This window comes from Serinus canaria, chromosome 5 (assembly GCF_022539315.1).
Source record: "Serinus canaria isolate serCan28SL12 chromosome 5, serCan2020, whole genome shotgun sequence".
In the NCBI taxonomy this organism is placed as follows: domain Eukaryota; kingdom Metazoa; phylum Chordata; class Aves; order Passeriformes; family Fringillidae; genus Serinus; species Serinus canaria.
The window spans coordinates 57123628-57144585 of record NC_066319.1 but is presented as its reverse complement, the minus strand read 5'-3'; the positions used below and the strand labels follow the sequence as shown (position 1 = coordinate 57144585).

General features: G+C 45.0%; 1 protein-coding gene across 2 annotated transcripts in view; it reads right to left on the bottom strand.

Moving 5' to 3' along the window:
* Positions 1-7089: 7089 nt before the first annotated feature.
* The window catches only part of RTN1 (reticulon 1), a 120604-nt gene continuing 106735 nt past the window's right edge, over positions 7090-20958 (bottom strand). For both annotated transcript variants that reach the window (XM_009101654.4, XM_050975139.1), the window contains 6 exons: positions 11853-12060; positions 10136-10274; positions 9208-9277; positions 8773-8819; positions 8632-8690; positions 7090-7894 (listed from right to left, as the gene is read on the bottom strand). In XM_009101654.4, the coding sequence (XP_009099902.3) occupies positions 7852-7894; positions 8632-8690; positions 8773-8819; positions 9208-9277; positions 10136-10274; positions 11853-12060 (566 nt within the window). In that variant the 3' untranslated portion in view covers positions 7090-7851. The remainder of the gene's footprint in view (positions 7895-8631; positions 8691-8772; positions 8820-9207; positions 9278-10135; positions 10275-11852; positions 12061-20958) is intronic.

The following is a 20958-nucleotide window of genomic DNA, read 5'->3' as shown; positions in this document are numbered from 1 at the left end:
ACAATCTGATTTTTGCTGCTCATAGGTGTCAAGATTAACCCCCTCCTTCCCTATGGCATCCCCCTCTGACACTTCACCACTTTGTATCCTTAGCAAAGCTCAGTAGCTTTTTTATTTTCATTTTATGTTACCAATTCCCATCTGCTCCTGGAGATCTCCATTAAAATCTTGCAATAATCAAGGTTTTATCTGCTTTGCTCACAATTTCTCTGATGGCACCATACCCCTGACACCCTGACTCCAGGTACTTCACTCCAAGGGCTTCCCTGGCTGATTTTTCCTTTGCAAAATCTAGTTCTGAACCTCAGCTCATCCTGCACAGCAGAGCCAGCCCCATTTCTCCCTAGAAGGCTTGACTTACTCAAGTCTCTTGTGACTGGGGAGCTGTGGGAGTACCTCTGGCTAAAAGGCAGGAGGAGAAATGTTTTCTCTTGCTGTGCACTGTTGGTGTAGTACGTGAGTCATGGACGTGTGACTGCTGGGGGGAAAGTGGGTGGCAGAAAACACTTGAGATGAAGAGAGGTTCTTGGTTATATGATGATGTCAGAATTAAAATTTAAGCTGATTTCCTAAAAGTCTGGTGTTCAAAAGAGACAGTAGTACTATCAGAGTTTTACACTCCCTCAGGATTTTTTAGGCTGGCACGTGAAAACTCAGAGTATGGGTTTTGAGAGTTTTTCTCTCTGCAGTTCATCATATTTCTATTTTTCATCTGGGAAAAGCTGTAAATTGTATAGTTTTTGAGGGGAGAGAGGTGTGAAGAAGCTTTCCAGGACTTCAAGATTTCCAGCTAGAAGGAATACAAGAGGTGGTGCCCAGGCAGGTTCTTCTAAGAAGGCTACAGCCCACATCTTCCTAGCTGAGCACCTCAAATTTGCTGAATGCTGCCAAGTCAAGCTGATGTTCTGCTGGTCACTGCTCAGTAATTCTGCTTAACCTGTGCCAAGAGTGATGCTTTTTCACTCAGTGCAGTGATTGTCTGGATGCTGGTTTCTCCAAGCAAGCATCTCTAGAATTAGGAGAAATTAAATTAGACCTCATGCCTAACTTGGCAAATGAGGGATGTTTTGTGTAAAGACATCTGCTGTTGAAGTCACTCCACTGCCTGGATGTTACACACGTTTTTGTGTTGGTTTTGGCACATCTATAAAATGTTATAAGAATTTTTGATGACACTGCACATCATGGACCTGTTGAAGTGAGTCCAGAGGAGGCCACAAAGGTGCTGTGAGAGCTGGGGCTGTCCAGCTTGGAGAGGGCTCCACAGAGACCTGAGAGCCCCTTCCAGAACCTAAAGGGGCTGCAAGAGAGCTGGAGAGGGACTCTGGAGAGGGTCTCTGTCCAGACTCCCTCTGGACAAGGGATGGAGTGACAGGACAAGGAGGAATGGCTTCCCACTGCCAGAGGGCAGGGTTAGGTGGGATGTTGGGAAAGAATTCTTGGTTCTGAGGGTGCTGAGGCCTTGGCACAGGGTGCCCACAGAAGCTGTGGCTGCTCTATCCCTGGAAGTGTCCAAGGCCAGGCTGGATGGAGCTTGGAGTGCCCTGGAATAGTGGAAGGTGTTCCTGCCCATGGCAGGGTGCTGAAGCCAGGTAAGCTTTAAGATTCCTTCCAACCCATCCCATTCTGGGATTCTATAATTCTGGCATTTTTAGACCAGTCTGGGGTACTTTATATCACTGCATCTTAATTAGAGGGCTGTGCAAAGGAAGTAAAAATGTAACTAAATCCTCTTTACAGCTCCCTCATAAAGGGAAATGTGTACAGAGGGACCTTGGTGTGAATGACAATCAGCTTTGCTGGACTGAATTATTTTTTCAGCTAAAACAAAAAGACTCACGAGGAGGCATAAATTGCAGCCTTGAGGCTGAACCTCTTTAATATTCAATGAACAAGGAAAATGAGTCTGACTTGCTGGTGGAGGGGCAGACAGGAGGGAAAAGGAATGAAAGCATGTCAGCATAGGTGTCCTTGGTTTTTTGTTTCCTCAGACAGACTTCTGCAGCTCTTTCCATCCTCTAATCCTGCCCATGGTGCCTGCAGCATCTCCCAGTGCTTTGGCTGGGGCAGCAGCAGTGAAAGGGAAGAGGAGAATGGGGCAATGCAGAGATGAGCATGTCCCAGCTGTGGAGGGATTGCCAGAATGCTGAACAGAACAGTGACTGCACAGGTAACTGACCTGCCCTGCACACACCTGCTGGTGTCCCCAGATTATCAATCTGTGCCCTGCACACACCTGCTGGTGTCCCCAGATTATCAATCTGTGCCCTGCACACACCTGCTTGTCCCAGATTTCAATCGTTCCCTGCAACACACTTCGGGTGTGTCCCCAGATTAATCAAGCTGTGCCCTGCACAACACCGCTGGTGTCCCCAGATTTCAATCTATGTCCTGCAACCCTGCGGGTGCCCCAGATTATCAATCTGTGCCTGCACACACCTGCTGGTGGCCCCAGATTATCAATCTGTGCCTGCACACACCTGCTGGTGGCCCCATCATTATCATCTTGCCCTGCCACACCGCTGGTTTCCCCAGATTATCAAGCTATGCCTGCGACAGCCCACCGTGCTCGGGGTCCCCAGATTATCAATCTGTGCCTGTACACACCTGCTGGTGTCCCCAGATTATCAATCTGTGCCTGCACACACCTGCTGGTGTCCCCATACTATCAAATCTGATTGCCTGTCAACGACACGACTGGTGTCCCCAGACTACAATCGTGCCCGGCCCCAACTGCTGGGGTCCCCTAGATTAGCAATCTGTGTCCCGCATCACACTGCTGGTGCTCCCAGATTATCATCTTGGGCTCCCTGCACCACCTGTTTTGGTGTCCCCAGAATTATCAAGCGTGGCCTGTACACACCTTGCTGTTGTCCCCAGATGTGATCAATCTGTGCCGGCCCCAGCACCTCGGTGTCCCCAGAGTGTATCAATCTGTGCCGGTACCACCTGCTGGTGGCCCCCATTAATCAATCTGACGCACATCTGGGGGCTCAAGCTCTTCCTGGGATCTGCAGGAGTGACAGCCACTTGGATCAGATGCTGACCAGAGGAGAGTTCCAGCACACAGTGACCTGGTTCTTCCCCTGTGAGCAGGCAGCAAAGACAAGGAAATGAGCAGTTCAGACAAATGACAGAAGCAGGTCAAGCCCATTTACCTGCAACAATCCATTTCCATTCCCCTGTGCACCTGTGGAGAAGGGTTCCCACCCTCATCATCTTTCCCTGTTCTGTCAGAGAGCAGGGCTCTGCCACCCTCACCCACCACAGGTGCTGAGCACCAAGGAAGCCTGGCAGGAATGAGCAGAACCCACTCCTCCTCCTGCTCCTTGGGACTCTTGTCAGTGGCCATACCTCACCCTGACCCAAATGCCACATTTCCTGCAGTGCTGCACGCTCCAGCCAGGCTCCCTGGTGCCAGCAGCCTCACTCCTCCCATTCCTGGCATCCCAGGAAACCCACACACACTGATGGAGCAGTTTTAATCCTCTGCCTAAGAAAAGGATATCTTAAGAGGAGTCAGGAAGAAATACATCACACTTGGTCTTCTCAAAGCTGCACTGGGCAAACACTGGGCTTGCCACATTTCCCTGGCCCACGTGGAGAGGGAAAGGCTGGAGAGCTCACAGCTGACTGACTTGCAGCCCACCAGGACAGGGGTGGGAGCCAGCTGCCATCTGAAAGCAAGCAGAGAAACAGCAAAAGCTATGGAGCAGACAGATTCTCTTCAAATGGATTAGCTGCTCACAGGATATTTTAACATTCTTATCTCCTCCCAGTTCCAGGGCTTTCCTGACACTCATGTGCTTCATGATCCTACTCTTACTAGGTAAATATTAAGAAGGAGAAGGAGCATAAAAGAGATCAGTAACAGAGGCAAAGAGAGGAGTGGAAAGCTGCTGAAGCACCAAGAACCAGGGAATCAAAACCAGTGACCTTAGAGAATATTCACATTTCACAGGAAACACCAATGCAGTAGTCATTTCAAGGAACAGGAGCAGACATTTAAGTGACAAAAAGCTCTGACAGAACTTTTAAGTAACCATTGAGCCTCTACTTAGCAGGCAGCAGTTTAGGAGGAGGGTTATAAAGTTTCTGCAAGGTACAAGTGAAACCATGGAGAAGATATTTTAAAATTCACAGAGGATGAGAAAAACTCATGTGGATGTTGTGACAAAGTTTTGTCACCTGCCAGCATGGCACTCCTGATTTCATACCCCTCATACTCCTATTTCCTACTTGATTTTCAGTTCAAATTAGCCCAGTCATTTGGGCTGGCTTTCAAAGCTCAGCTCAGCAGGTGGACTTGTTATCTTCCTTGAAGAGCAGCATCATGTTGAGCAGATCAAAAGTTTTACTTACATTACCCAGCCAGCTCCCAGCCATGGAAAGGTCTGGTCTGTTCTTGTCCCTGCCTCTCAATAAGCCTGTGACATTCACCCTGGAGAGCTCTCATCTTCCTCTCCAGAAAGGGAGCATCAGCTCCACAAACCATGCAGAGATGAGGAGGGAGGAAGAGCCCAGGAATTTGGCACACACCTTCCTCCAACCACCTGAACACCCTCCCTTGGTGAGGTGGGTCCTCAAAACACCCATCACTGGCTCAGCTCATTAGAGCAGCCTTGGAAGCAGGTGGAAAAGCTGACCCCTGAATCCCTGGTGATTTGATGTGCAGGTTCCTCACCCAAGGGACAGTTTGAAGATAAATGAATGGTTTAACACCATCCCCTGCATTTTACCCAGGCAAAGTGAGCTACTTCCCAGGCTCCACCTGCCTAGAAACACCCACATTTCTGCTGCTTTTACTGGTCAAGCTTTCCCCCTGCTGCTTTTTACTTTGCAAATGGAGATCAGAAGCCAAAGGGCTTCACAGCCTTTGTATGTCAGAGTACAGCTCATGAATGTGTAATTCTGCTGTCTTCAGCCACCTACTGCAATCTCACCAAAATATTTTAACAAGTGCAGCTCAGTGTTGGTTATTTTCCCCAATATTTGTTTGAAAACAGAAAATATGGATGTCTAACCCCTCCACAAGGTGCTGCTCTGTGAGTGAGACTTACCAGGGACACTGAGGGTGCCACCAACCCTCACTCCCTGCATGCACAGGGACTCTGTTATTGCAAGGTGTGTAGCAGGACCAGGAATTAGCAGAGCTTGGCTTTCTCCAAGCTTCCATGTCCAAAGGTATCACAGAAAGTGCTGCTGGGATCCCAGTATAAGGGGATGGTGGCCATGAACAGCATCAGCAATTCAAACCCTGCCTGAAACCCTCTGCTTCTCCCACATCCCAGTGTGGGATTCCCAGCTGGTCAAACCCTGCCTGAAACCCTCTGCTTCTCCCTCATCCCAGTGTGGAATTCCCAGCTGGTCCCACCCACCAGGTTAAGCCACCCCAGCTGCTCTTGCAGGCTTTTACTGCCAAATATGTGGAAAGTCAGAGCAGCTCTGGGGATGTTGGGAAGTTTGTTTGGCAAGGTGGGATGTGAGAAAAGGATGTGGGTTTGAGAGGTGTGTGTGCAGGGGTACGGTCAGGATGACTGAGGGCTGGGAAAGGGTGATCCTGGAGGAGACAAGAATGGGAATCTTGGTCTCTATTGGTTTAGGCTCTTGAGAATAGTTGTACTCTTCCAGAAGGTTCATTTTGCTTTATCTCCAAATATGCAGGAGATGTAACTTTTAAGTTGTGCTTAGGGCTCAGCATTGCAAAAGGCCAGTCCTGGATATTACTGCACTGGGGGTGTGAGGGAAAAACACATTTATGGGACCAGGGGGATGGGACATTAAATGGGCTCATTTCAAAATTAACATGCTGGGCCCACGCACTCATCTTGTAAGTAATAAGAATTCTGGTGGTGAATCTTTATCCTCAAGGATGCCTTGTATGGTCTGCACTCCCTTCCTCAGAGACACAGGGAACTCCACAGCAGATAAAAATGGGGGTCCCTGATGAATTTTAACTCCTGGCTGCAAACTGCACCTGCTAAAGCAAACATACTCCACTTGATCAAGAGCAATATATGTTCTTTTAAGACATCAGTTTCTCATTGAGGAGAAACGTTCCCATCTAGCTGCAGGTGACACTTAAAACTCAACCTAGTATTTTTACATTTAGATATAAAGCTTAAATGAAAATAAGGTATTTGAGACTTGTCACAAGAATTAACTAGCCCACAGCCATACCAATATTTCTACCAACTCCTTATGTGCATTTGGGTTTTACATTTAGATACAAAATGTTAGTCAGGTGTGACTGAGACAAAGGTGAATTAATGAATGAGTGTAAGGAAAGACTTCAAATTTACGAAGTTGGGATAAATATTTAAAAATCTTTGTATAAAAATAAATTCTTCATAAAACATTTGTGACTGAAAAAGAGAAAACCAGCAATTTGGCTGAAGTTATTTTGATGTTCAAATTTCTATACCAAAAAAAAAAAAAAAAAAAATTCCACAGGTGTGTTCCACTAATGAGCAAATCAAGCACTTAACTAATTGTTTGTTTTGTAGCACTTTGGATAATGTTCAACAGCTGTTTCTCTCCTCTGATGGTTCTCAAACAACAAATTCCAATTTTTAAAAACTTCATCTCGGAACCAGAGTAAATGCTTGTTTCAGCTCCCAGCCTTTGGCTTTGATATTGATTCAGTCTAGAGCAGATTTCAGAGAGCAGTTTGGGTAGGAGAGAGTTGGTGATAAGGAAACTGAAGGGCCCTTTGCTCTTTGCTGACACCTCCATACTCTGCTGCTCATGGTTTGCACAGGGAGCAAATGGAGGAAGAGACACTGGTTCATGTACCTGATATTGGCTACACCACCAACAAAAATAAACAAACTGTGTGCAGAGATCTTCCTCGTATTCCAAGGAAGATCATCAAGATGTAAAAATATTAGATGAGCTACTTACTCTTAGTTAGGTACTACTTGTTGGACTGCCCTGTGATATAAGGGCAAATGTGTGCTGATCTTCAGAGGAGAGAGAAAGAGGGAACATGCTCCTTTTTGCACAGTGTGTGTCCAGTGCCCAAAGGTCAAGGTAATCCCAGTGGTGACAAGAAAGAGAACTTTTTACATTTAGTAACATTTATTTCTGCATTCGGTATCAAGTACATAAGTGCAAATATTCAGAGTCCATAATTAAGTCCATTAGGAACTACAGAGAATGTAATACAAATTGTAATAAATTGAACATGCTGGAACTTTCCAGTTACCATACATGTAAATCAGCCTGTCAATCCTTTACGACAAAAGTACTGGGTTTTGTTTTCTTTTTTTCTTTTTTTCTTTTTTTTTTTTTGAGTTATACAAAACTGATTACCATAAGTACTGATTACTGTTTATTTTATTTGTGCTGGAAAACACTAAAACATCAGTCTACAATTCTATATAGTTAATAAAGATGAATCCAACCAGCAACCCAGTGACGTAGAAGCAATTTTAACTATTGCATCAAGTGCGCTAAGCAGGAAAGCCCCTAGCCACATGTAACATTAAAAGTTATAGAAGCAATGCCAATAGAAGAAGGAAAAACACTAAAAAAAAAAACTTAAATAAAGAGGTCAATATTATTTAGGCTCTCACCATCATGCACTTTATAAGCAACACAAAAAACCACATCTAGTACACTTTTCTCTTTACTATACTTTAGTGCTTGACACAAGTGATTGCAAATATTCTAAGTGCAGAAGCAGCAGGGGAAAAGCACTGCTTCTGAGTTTCATGTTTCTAAGATTATGGTGTCAAGAAAAAAAAAAAAAGAATGATAAATTTGCAGTAAAGTGTAAGAACAGAGCTGTTTTCACTCCAGATTTCCCCATTATGCACTACTGTAGTCGATGAATTCTCGATGTCTGCTTTACTCTGCCTTTCTCTTAGCACCTGGGATTTTAGCTTGAATCCTAAAAAATGAAGAAGAAAAAGGATTATATGGTGAGGCAGTTATTCTTTTCCATTGGTTCCCCACTTGGACTCTCATCCAGGGATAATCTCTAGTCCATGCTCAGTGTGTTGTCTCAACAGGTGAATTAAAGTGCCATGAGAAAAAGAAGTGATGCCCCTCTAGGTTTTCTTACAGGCCTGGTTTTGGTGGTTCATGTAATCTAGGGATATGTTCAATGATATTCTCCCCCCAGCATTGTTTCTCTGTGGTCTGTTGTCTATAGAAACACAGGAATACAGTCTAAAAATAGAATTTTGAGAACAAAATTTCACCCAGGTTTTCTGCCTGTTCCATGGGGATTATAAACACTAAAGATCACAGTGCTTCCAGGTATTTGCTTTCTGTGACTGGGTGGTGTCCTAATTCCCACTTTGATCAGCTCATGCAAAAAAAACAGACTTGGAGTGGTCAGTGGGGAAGAGAATTAACTCATTCCTCGCTGTTGGTCCTGGCCAGGTGATACCAGTGTGGACACCAGTCTGTGACTGGGCTGCTCTGCCCACAGTTCCCCCAAACAGCAGGGAAGGGGACAGAAGGATGGAGTGCCTTAGTTTGCACTCAGCTGGGAGGGTTTCTCCAAGGATCTCAACCTCTCTGGGAGGACACCACTGATAGGACACAGTGTCCCCAGGACCAGCCAGGTCCCAGCCACCCCCAAGGGCACCACAACCTCCCACAGCTGGCTGCTGAACTCACTTTGCCACGACCGTGTTTATGTGGGTCCGCACCAGCCCCAAGTATTGATCAATCTGTGCCTGCAAAGAGCAAGAGGAGATTGAGTCAAGGAGGCAACAACCAGGCAGAGGCACCCCAAATGCACCCTGCAGGCAGACCTACCTGGTACTTGTCATATACAACGGGGAGAGTAAACATAGACACCACAGCTGGGGAGAAAAGGAGCACAGTGTTATGTTCCTGCAGATCACATTCCCCCAGAGGAGAGACCTACTTTGGTGGCAAACACTTTATCGTGCCACTTGGTCAGCTGATCCACCAGGGAGCTCTGTATTAAAAATGCACTTTGCTCGAGCCTCCCAAATATGGAATTCCCCATTGCTCTGGGACTGGGAGCTGCACAAAACCATAAACTGCAAAGTAGCTCTAGCAGGAGGGACAGCATAACAGAACAATGAATATTTACTGGGAAGGGAAATAAATGTTGGTGGTTCAACTGAGGGGAAGGCAGGCCAGGGATAGGCTGTTTTGTCTAACTAGAAATCCAGAGGGAGTTCAAGTTAAAAGTAGATTTTTAAAAGAAATGTTGATTTTTACCCATTATCAGAAGAGTCAGGCCATTGAAGAGGGCTCCCACGTAAGTCAGCAGCCACATTAGTACTGCAAACTAAATTAAAGATGGATCATTGCATCACCTCCAGTGCCAGCATAAGAAGAAAGTAATTTGCTTAACTAGCTAATATAACAGCACATTAGCCTTTTTTGATGTGGAAGAGAGTTGTTAAGGCACATTAGGAACTAGGTAGTTTTTCTAGGTGTATAAACCCCATTCTCTGTTCTGCTTCTACCCCCCTTAGCTCAGCTTTCATGTCTATTTAGGGCTTAAATTGCATCCATGTAGAACTCTGCATTGAGAATGGCATAGGCAGATTTCTACATCCAATTTTTATGATGGCAGGGGTCACCCCAAACAGGTTAAACAGAGCCCTGAAGTTGTGATCCCAGGGACTGATAACACTTGAGGCTGAAAGACGAGGTACATTTTTCTGAAATTCTTTACTAATTTAGGAGCCCAACCTATGTCTGCTCTCTTAATGGCCTTCCCTTTGCTCTAAAGGACACCTGCTTGAGTATAAGGCTAAACATCAATAGTTATTTCAGCAGGGAGTGACAGAAGATCTTCTTCCATAGAAGGAAATGCCACCAGAGGAAATCCAGATTAACAGAGGGGACCATTATTTTATAGCAAAGTAATAAACAGCACAATACTGGGATGTTTCTAGAACTGAGGTGGAGCTAAGCTGGTTCTGCAAAATTTTTACATCATGTGTTACTTATCAATACATTCAAATGCCAAACCTCTAAAGTGCTGGAAACAGATTTAAAATCAAAAAGCAGAGCAACTTTTATATTTGGAGCTGCACAAAACTAGGTTTCATGACAACCCTGTCAACATGGGAAGCAGCTCTTTGAAATGTAGATTTATCCTCTAGAGAGGGGTTAAAAATATTTAAAGCAATCCTACTTTTAAAGAATCCACAAGGTCCTGAACGAGAAAGAGTCTCCTCAGCTCTTTGACTGTGCTGTTGACGTATAGCTGGAGACAATCTGTGTATTTCTGGATCTGGTCCTGTGAAAGATTCATCTCCATCTCCAAGTAGGCTCTGCCAGAAACACAGGTCCCGTTACAAACCTGGGAAGTTTCCCCTGCTGTTCACACTCAAACCCATCCATGCCATCATTCCCTCCTTCCCAGACCTCATTTCTTTGTGCTGGAGCAATGAGCTCCCCTCCCTGCAGGCCCAGGGCCACGAGCACCCCCTCCTCACCCTGCGTGACCCATCTCTCTGGGTGATGCTGAGCTGGGGCTGTTCCCCTCCAGCCTCACTCTCTTCCCACACATAGCCTGATCTTGATGGGATTTCTCTCTTTTTCTCACCCAAATGGGGACACAAATCTGACCTGGCAGTTTTCCCCACAAATTCCTGTGCTGTTCTCTGAGCTATGCACCCCCATCCTGAGTCACTGCTCAGAACTGGCCCAAGTGAAGCAGAAGGAGCAGCACCCCAACAAGATTCTTTTTTAGTGTGTGTTTGTCTGTAACCACACCAGTTCCATGACCTGGTTTACCAACTGGTTGGCACAGCAGAGGAGAAAGGATCACTGTTCTTGTGCAGCAATCCCCTAGACCCTGTGGAGAGTGGGGAGTGCATTGGCACTGCCACCATCACTTAGATATTGGGTTGCTGGAGAAAAAATCGATAGTTGCCCTCTATGCCCAATAGATTGTGCTCAGAAACAATGCTCTTTCCTCTTGCAGGTATGCTGTATTTTCACCAGCTCTAAAGAAACTCCTTTTCTCTGTTTGCTTGAAATTTCCAGTCTCTTTTTGAGAAAAAAAAGTCCCACGTCCTAGAGGATGACAGTTTTTGTGGTGTGCTGTTTTTCTTTCCCTCTCCAGGATCTAAGCTGACAGAACCTTACAATTTTTGAGACACTTTGAAAATATCTTTATTTTTTATGAGCAAGAAGAGAATTTCATCTGGCAAAAAAGCAGCACTTGGGCTTCACCACTGTAAGAGCCTAGATGAGAGATGTGGGACTCCAGGCAGCTCTTCAAAATGCAGTTTATTCCATCCAAGAGTTACAGCAGTCCAGGGTTGTGGTGACAGAGCTGTGCCTACAGCTGTCAGCTCCAGCTGCAGGCAGGCCTGGAGACCCTTTGGTTTGGTTACAATGCATTATGTACTTTTCTTTGCTGAGCATCTTAATACAGAAGAACCAATCTATACCTTAACTCTTATCAATAGCCTATCATAACTACTATAATTACCATATTCATGTTACCGTTCTCCAATCACTAAAGTCAGTACATTACAGTTTAAGCTAGAAGTTGTTTTTCAGTTTTCTTGCAGTGGAAAATTCTGAGACCTTTTTTCTACTTGCAACATTGGCAGGCTTGTTTGCTGTGCTCTCTTTCTGCTTGGTAAAAACATCCTCTTGTTTGGGGTGGGTTTATCCTTTGCTCTAAGCCATAAAACCCCTTCTAGCTAACACACCCTTTGCCTCCTTGGTCATCCAGTAAAACTGGCCCAGCAATTCTTTTCTTCTATAGCAAAACTTGCTTTCATTTCTATCCCTTCTTCAGACTCTACATTCAAAAATCTTTCTGCTAAACACACCCATCTGTGAGACCTTCTTGCCAAACTTTCATCCTCCCCAACAACCACAAAGCCACTCACTTGAAGGGGTGGCCCTCGTCCGTCTTCTGCACGGCCTGTAGGACGGATTTGTAGATTCTGAAGCTGATGGTGGCCGAGAGGCCGGCCAGGGCCAGGTAGGCCACGACACTGACAACACTGAACTGGGTCAGGGAGAAGAGCAGCAGCAGGAGGCTGCCAAACACGATCCCCGTCTGCTTGATGTCACGCCAGTACAACAGGTCGATGGCTGCGGGGAGAAGAATAAATTGTTAAAGGCAGGTGCGGCTCTCATGTTCTCTGAAAAAAATCTCTTCGCCCAGGATTTTTCTCCTGGGAAGCTGAGAAGCCTCAGAGAAAAGGGAAACAATTCTTATCTCATTTGCTTCCCCTGTGTTTTTCTCGTGTGGAATGTGTTTGGAGATTGCTCACCCACAGGTGATTTTTTTATTGCATTCTGGTTCACTCTCTCTGAAAAAAATCCCTTTGCCTAGGATTTTTTCTCCTGGGAAGCTGAGAGGCCTCAGAGAAAGGGAAAGCAATTCTTATCTCATTTGCTTCTCCTGTGTGGAATGTGTTTGGAGATTGTTTACCCACAGGTGATTGTTCCATTGCATTCTGCTGGGAGTTGTTTTGACTCTTTGGCCAATTGGGGCCAAGCTGTGTCAGGACTCTGGAAAGAGTCACGAGTTTTCATTATTATAGTTTTAGCATTCTGTAAGTATCCTTTCTGTATTCTTTAGTATAGTAGAATACTCTTTAATATAATACAGTATAATAAAGTAATGAATTAGCCTTCTGAGAACATGGAGTCAGATGCATCATTCCTGCCTTTATTGGGGCATTCCCAGCAAATACAACAGGCAGGAGCTGCCAAGGCAGTGGCGGTGGCTGCTATGGGCTCTGTGTGACCCTCAGGGAGCAGAGATGTCTCTGCTCACAGCAGCACCAACAGGAGCTCCTCAGCAGGAGCAGCAAAGGGACCAGAGCCACGGGCTGAGGAAATTACAACCAATGACCTACTTGAAATCCTTGTTTGGCTTGTGCCTGTGCCTGGGTTAGATAAGATGGATGAGTATCTCCAACCGCAGCACGGTGGGTGGGTCTCCTGCAGCAGCAAGGCAAGTGCAGGCTGGGGTTTGTGTTGTTGCTAGGGCTGAATGGAAAATTTCAACCTACCTTGCATTTACTCAGCCTGAAAATTCCATTTTTAAAATTTGTTTTTAACAAGTTCAAATGCCAAATGCTTGATCAAAGTGTTTTCCTACTTTGGTTGATAAATGAATGAGAAAGTTCAGGGCTAACCACAATAAACCACTTTCCCATTCAAAGTTTTGACAATTAAATTTTGTTATTTCATAAGTTTTGAGAAAGGAAAAGACTCCTGATTTCAAGACCACTCCTTAATAGTTCCATGAGTAGGAAATAATTTTTCAGATAGGGCCTTCAAATACAGAATAATCTCTCTTGCTGCTCAATCCAACCTCAGAATCAGAAATAAAAAAGAAAAAAAAAAAAAAAAAGCTTTCTGCTTGCTGCTTGTTATATAACTTCCCCTGTCCATGGAAGGTGCTGGCTAGAACAAAACAAGTGCATAAGACCGTTTTCAACCAGTGCATTCTTACATTTGTGAAGCAGTTAACTTTTACAGTGTTTTCCACCCACTTGGTATATTTTATTTCAACCTCTCCAGCAAAAAATTTTAGTAACCAAGACAGGCACTAAAATAGCAAAATTTTATAAAAGGATTGTGGAATATCCAGTCCACAAAGGTGAATTTAATCTGTTTACACCCACAACCTGTTTCTGAGAGGACTCTTCATCCAGCCAGAGAACGTGCTCATGACAACCTAAACAAAACAGCTTTAATTTCACACACTGCACAAGTCCTCAAGAACAGCTTGAACACAGCACCAGCCAAACAGATTTGAGAGATGCCACTTGTCAAATCATTCTGAACAAAGAGTAAATTCAGGAAAACTGCAATCTGTCGGGAAAAAAAAAAAAAAGAACTCACCGATACTAAAAGAAACAAAATTAATCCAGCCTCTTAGTCCTTATCATCAAATCTCCAAAAATTGTGAGTCATCACAGCGTGTTTGCCTGGAGTCAATGAGTTATATTACTCATTACTATTACACATATTAGCTTTGCTTTACAGATGGGTTTGAATGCAAAAATTGCTGTTGTATTACAGAGCTCTCCTCTCTTCATGCACCATTCACATCCAATTATATTCTCCATCAATATACACTATAAATGAACCTTTTACTATTTTTAAGTGTTCAGCACTGGACCTGGGATCATGAGCACACGTGGCTGGATCCTGTGGGCTGCATGGGAGCCACAGGACAAGGGACCTTGGTGCCTGTTTTGGGATCCTGGGTGCTGACTCCACAAAACAGAGACCAGTCTTTTACAGATATGTGCCCATGTCTGCTTCCTGCAGAAACCCTGGGGCAGGGAGTATGGAATGCTCCAAAATGCAGTTCCGGCATTGTCAGAGCACCTGGATGAGGAGGTTTAATAGCAGACACAGCTGTATTGCAGGAGTTCCACAGCTGGAGCTCCACAGATTGCCCACAGTGAGGAGGTGATGGAGCATGCAACTCCAGCCTTTCAAAGCATCCTCACAAAATGGCATCCAGAACACAAGAGTGCAGGTTTGGCCATTTTTCATATTATTTTTCAGTAAAGGTACTTCAAAATCTTGCAGCACAACAACTGGGTGCTGTCACCAGTGAGCATTTGGACAGGAGGTGTTATATTTTCTGTGAGGGTGCTGAGGCCCTGGCACAAGGTGCCCACAGAGGCTGTGGCTGCCTCATCCCTGGAAGTGTTCAAGACCAGGCTGGATGGGGCAGGGAACAAGTGGAAGGTGTCCTTGCCCATGGCAGGAGGGGTGGGATGAGATGATTTTTAAGCTTCCTTCCAACCCAAGCCATTCTAAGATTCTGTGGTTATTCACAACCTGATATTTTTTGTGCTCAAAAATTACTCTGTCAGAGTACTGAAAATTGATGCAAATTTGCCTTTGAGATACTTAAGTTGTCTATCACACAAAACCTCAACATTAAATTAAATTGCACAGGTGAGCTGGTGTACATGGTACATCATCTGCTGATGGCAGAAAAAGGACACGTGCCAGGGAAAACATTCCCTGGGACACAGGCAGTAGACAGGCAAACAAATGAGAACTGAGCCAAAAAATACAAACTGAACTCCAAGAGAGTTCCCTGAGTCAATCCCAATTAATTATAAGATCCAAAATGACCAACTAAGCCTTTTCCTTCCAATGATCTTCAAACTCATCCTCCTGCAGGCTGGCAGTGGGCTGCATTCTCATGCAGAAAGATGCCAAACTGCATTTTCTCATTCTCCTCAAAAGGGAAGATGCTGAGTTACTCAAGACAGGCTTGACCAGGTATGTGTACATCCTGAAAGTCATCTGCTCCTGCCATGGAATGACTGGGATATTTACTCAGCTGTATCAGGTAAGGAAAGGATAGGAGTGGGATGGATGGATGGAGGCCAAGTGACACAGTTCTGGGAATGTGAGCATGTGAGAGGGAGGAGATGAAAAAGCATCTGGCCTCTTTCTGCAGCCAAAGGAGACCTGGGAGAGAGGGATCCTGTGTCTTTTAGACCTGAGGCAAATATTCCCTTGGGCATGGGGAAAAGAAGTGCCAACTGCTAGCTGGAAAATCTCAGCACAGAAAAGGGAGATAGGAGTTCAGTGATTTTTACATGGCTCTCCCAGTGCCCAGGTCCATCCTGGGAGCACATTCCCCTCACCCACAGCCTGCCAGGTCTGTCAGGATTCTCAAGGGCAGGAAGAACATCTGCCTTCTCCTCACCTCCCTCGAAGGGACAGGGAGCTGCAGCCCTGCGGCCCTGTCCAGCTGTTCGGGTGGGATTTGATGTTCCTGTAGCCATTCCTCCTCCTCTCCCTTATGGAGAAGGGGCTGAGCCAAACCTCTCTGCAGAAGGTGATACAGAGGGAGGTAAACCTCAAAGCCCCTTGGGAAGGGAAGGGAAAGAAGGAGAATCCAGAACTAGAAATCAGTGGAGACTTGGGAAGACCTTGGCTGGACAGGCCTCATGGATTTGAGCTGTATCAGTTCCCCTGGATGCTGCTAAAAACACCTGAGCTACACCTGTCAGAGCCATGTTTTCTCTCTCAGTTGCAGCTTCAGTCATTTCAAAGGCTTTTTAAATTATTGGGATGGAATGGAATAGAATAGAATAGAATAGAATAGAATAGAATAGAATAGAATAGAATAGAATAGAATAGAATAGAATAGAATAGAATAGAATAGAATAGAATAGAATAGAATAGAATATTTCAGTGTGGAGGCACCGACAACCATCCCTTACTCTAACAGCCTGACCAATTCAGGGCTGACCAAAAGCTAAAGCATGTTTTTGAGAGCATTTTCCAAATGCCTCTGAAACACTGACAGGTTTGGGGCACAGACCATCTCTTTAGAAGCCAACTCCAGATTTTGACCACTCTCTTGGTAAACAAATGCTTCCTTGCTGAGACAGTAGTTAAACACATTTTTCTCCTACATTTCCTTGCCTAAACAAGGAAAGCAGGAGGAGGTGCTCTGGGTACAGCACGCCCCAGCTGGGATCCTTTGCCTGGCTTCCTCAGAGTGCCATTTTCTCCTGTAACCATTTACACCAGAGCCAAAGTACCTGCCACATCAGTGTCTGGTGCTGTAAATAGAGATCAAGGGGCAAACAAATGAGAAATTTTCTCATTGGCCATCAGGTGAACCAAGACTTGCATCCACCTTCTTTACAACCTTCATTTTTTATTCTAAACAGGAATTAAAATTAAAGATGAGGTTGTCCAATGATGGAATCTGAAATGCAGGGAATTCTCAGAACTTTGGACCTGTAAGCCAAAGCTTAGAATTAAACACAGAATTTGATCTGAGACCTTGGAAGAGGCTTCCAAACTTAGGTGTTAGAAGTGAGAATGTGGATTTGTGGTTTAAAGCAGAAACACATTAAGTTTAGTAGAGGAAAATTTAGAGTTTTAGAGTACAGTACTGTAGGTTTGTGTGTCACAACGTGATTGGCTAAGAAAGCTCACACTGTAGCATGAGTCCATAAGATGAAATATTTAAGGATTGGGTCAAAACCATAAATATCCTTGTTGGCAGTATTTTATTGGTAAATAAATCCTTAAAAGGTCTTGTAACTAGAAGTCTTGTGACTTTCTGAACCATGCAGTGAAGATGTGAGCTGAGCTGACCCTTCCTGCCTATGTAGAAGATAACAAAAATAAATTGCATCATCAAAAGCAATTCAGTGTCCTGTCCCTAACTCATTTGAAATTCCTTCACAAATCCCCACAGTCCACCACATTGATATCTCTGGTCTGCATTTTATCTCACCCTATATTCATGTAAAACTGATTAAGATACCAAACAACTCCTCCCAAACACTCTCTGACCCCCCTGGGTTTAGGTCTCTAAGTATAACCAGTGCCTGAGCCTTAGCTGAAGGGCATCTCTCTGCTCCTGCCTGTACCCCTTCCTTGGCACACTGAAGAAACAACCAGCCAGGCTCAGAGCCTCCTCCCCAGCACATGGGGATGCAGTGGGAAGGAGGATGACAGGCCAGGAGTGGAGCTGGAGCTGCAGCTCTCACACACACCCTCCTCTGCAGGGCCACTCGCCAGCACGCGCCAGCCCCACGCTTGGCCAGGCTGAGACAGCTTCCAGCCCAGCTCTAAGGTGGCTACAGCATTCCCCAGACCAGCTAAAGGACAGAGGATACCTCACAGCACAAATTAACCACGTAATAACTGAGTGTTCTGGTCAATTAGAAGGATAAAAGGTCCTGGTGTGGTGCAGGGTCCTGCAAGTGCCGGGAGTTTCGCTGGGAAGGGGGGTGTGTGTGCTGCCCAACCCCACCACAATGGCACAATTCTGAGCAATGCACGCTGAATATTCATGAGGCAGGAGGCTGGTGCCACGTGAGGCTGTGATGTGTGATGTGCATGCAATTGGACAGGGGCTCAGTCTGTTTGGCTAAGCAAGATCCACTTCCGAGAGCCAAGACTTCAAACCACCCAGTTTGCCATGAGGATTTGCAAAAGGGGCTTGGGCATTGAAATCAGCCTTGGCTTCACTTGAGGGTCAGGCTCCTTCTGTTTTGAAAATCACTACTGTAAAATCCTGCCCATGCCCATTAGCATGCAGAAGCTGTTCTGCTGTAGCTTTCCATGATCTCCCTTTAGCCTCCTGGAAGGAGGGAAGCAACATCACTCACTTTGCACTCTTAACAGTACAACTCACCAGAAGTCTGAGTCATTTGTGGAGGTATAAAAGGACTCTGGATTTTGCCAGAACTGCCTCAGACTCAAAACTATTTGCATTTATTAAGGAGGACTTACCAGCCATCTTTAATACAGCAGCACTGCAGGTCGCTGACACTGCCTTTGAAGAATTTTTTGGGAGAAGGGTGTCTGATGAGCTGTTTATCTGCAAGTATCGCCTGCTTCTGCTTTTTAACTCACAGCAGAACTTGCAAAATGCTACTCAAGTGGTCTTCTAGTTGCAAGATTTTTCAAGGGTGCCAAAACACTCCTTTAAAGCCACATTTCTGGCAGAACCTCCTCTGGCTAAACGAATGGGATCCTGCACACGGGGCCACAGGCTGGCAAAGGTGGAGTCCGTGGTACAAGAAACCACCTGGGAATATGAACAGCTGGTAAAAAGCCATGCTTGTGGGGCAAGCTGAAATGAACCTCACAAAGATAAGAAGGAGCAGCAGCAGGCAGTGCTTGTGCCTGCAAGGAATGGCTCCCCAGTGCCAAAAAGCTCTCACGGCTCTTCCCATGGCTTGCAGCAGAAAAGGTTTCTGCTCCTCAGTGCTTGGTATCAAAAAGCCAGAAGGCAGATGTGGGGGCTGGAAAGGGCAATGCCAAGGTAGACTGATTAAAAATGTTCCTGAATCCATTCTTGTTAGGATGTCTGGGCTTTGGGGGTTTTTGTGGTCCCCAGAAGCCTCAGGCAGCTGCAGGTCCAGCCTCCTGAGCAGAAATCCTAGAGGGAGAACAGAGGATCCAAACCAACCTGTAGCTAAAATGTCCTCCTGCATGGTTATGTTTTCCAAAAACACTTTTGTAGGAAAAATGGGAATCTTTCCATTCCATGTCTCAAAGAAAGCATTTTAGAATGAAAATTAATGCTCAACCAAGCAGAGACTGGACAATTCAAATATTCCACAGCTCCTCCTCTGAAAATCTCTGTTTTCTCCTTCTGACTTTGCAAGTTTTTCCTCTACTGCAACAACTGGGTGAAAAATGATCATGCAAAAAGCAGCATTTCCATGGAAGTTATTTCAAAAACTGGGAGCTAACCCCTGGTACCCAAAGGAAAGCCCACCGGTCTTGATTATATAAAAGGTTGTATGCTCTGTAGAACATTACTAACACATTTGGAAATGATCAAGCTGCCTTTCCCACCATGGAAGTACCACCAGGTCTGCTTAGGAGGTGAAATCAATGGGTTGCACAGCTTCACTCCCTATCTAATAACAGTTTTTAAGAAAAGTGAGAAAAACCTCTCTGTACACAGCATTTACTTGTGTGCACAATGTAATATTACAACTTCAGAAATATAAATGACTTCATGAGGCATTTATCACACCTTCTGGGAGTGAAAAAACCAAGAAACACAATTTAAGAGAACAAACTTGTTTACAGTGCTGTGACAAAAGTATTTGACAACAAATGACACAATGCTGTAGGTTTTGAGTAGAAATAAATGTTGCTTGCACTCAAAGCAAGCCCAGCTTGCAGGTTTAACCACAGGCTGCAGGACCAGCCTTTCCCTCTCCTCTCCAGTGAAGGATCCAATGTGGACATTGCTGCCCTCCCCACAACAGATTTGATTCTAATGTAATACAGATGGAGACATGGTTTAATGAGCAGTCTGCTGCCTTCAGGAGACTGCTGTGGTGAGCAGCAGAGCCAAGAGAGGGTATCTGTGCTGTTTCATGAGGCATAGCTCCTGATCCTTCATCTCCAGCCTTGAGGAATCTCTCCGTGCCTCTACCTCTTGTACACACTCTGACCATTAACTTCCTGTCCTCAGTTCAGCTTTATAACTTTACCATCCTCCTCTTTCAAGGTTTAACTTGAAAGTTCAGAGCTTCTTAGTCCCCAGAGTCTGATGAGAGGAGACCTGGAACAAGAATAGGATCAGGGAGAAGGAAAAACTTGACACAGGATGCCCTCCATGTTATTTCCTACAACATCTGCAAGATCAAGATGTGAGCAAAAAAGTATTGATGGATTGCCTCATGTGAGGCACCAGAGTAGGCTTGGGTAGGCAGGAGAGGACTGGCAGTAAAAGAGGATTGTCAGTAAGAAATCAACCCTGCAACCACATCACACACGAGTCTACTGTAGCATTTATTATCATTAATTATTAATTATTATGTGATTGCTGCTGCTATTAACGATTATGCTGTTGTTATTTTCATGTCAGAGATGCTTTAAGGCTGGGATTGAGCACAGCAGCAGGAGAAACACACAACTCCTGCTCATCAAGCTGTATCACTGCCTGCCTTGGGCAGTTTCTGTGGAGGATGTTATGGCTCTCACCTTAATGGAGCACAAACCAAGGAGACCAAGCAGAGTCCCTGATGCAGGCTCTGAGTGCATGTTATGCTAGGGGAATGTGAAGATTCTCCTGAGATGCTCCTGGACTAAAGGAATAGACCTGGGCTCTCTCTTAGACTCTCCAAACATTCAAAAATCTGCAGATTTTCAAAATGAGTGGTTCAGACCTATGTTATTTGTAATTAAATATGATGTGGAGCATGAAGTCCTGCTGATATCATACAAGCCTTACCAGAACTCACTTCCCAGGGACCTTAAAAAAAATTAAAACCAAAGCAGCCCTCCAATACTGCCTTCAGCTGTTGCCCCCCCCATTATCCCCTTAATGGAGTTTAAATTACTCCTCAGGGAATACCTCAATATACTCTTACTTTGGGAGAATTTTCACCTTGTTCTGGCAATGAAAGAATATTGTCCATCAGGTCTTAAAAGACATGGCTCTGAACAACCTGGTCTGGTGGAAGGTTGGAAGGCCATGGAAGGGAGGTTGGAACTGAGTGG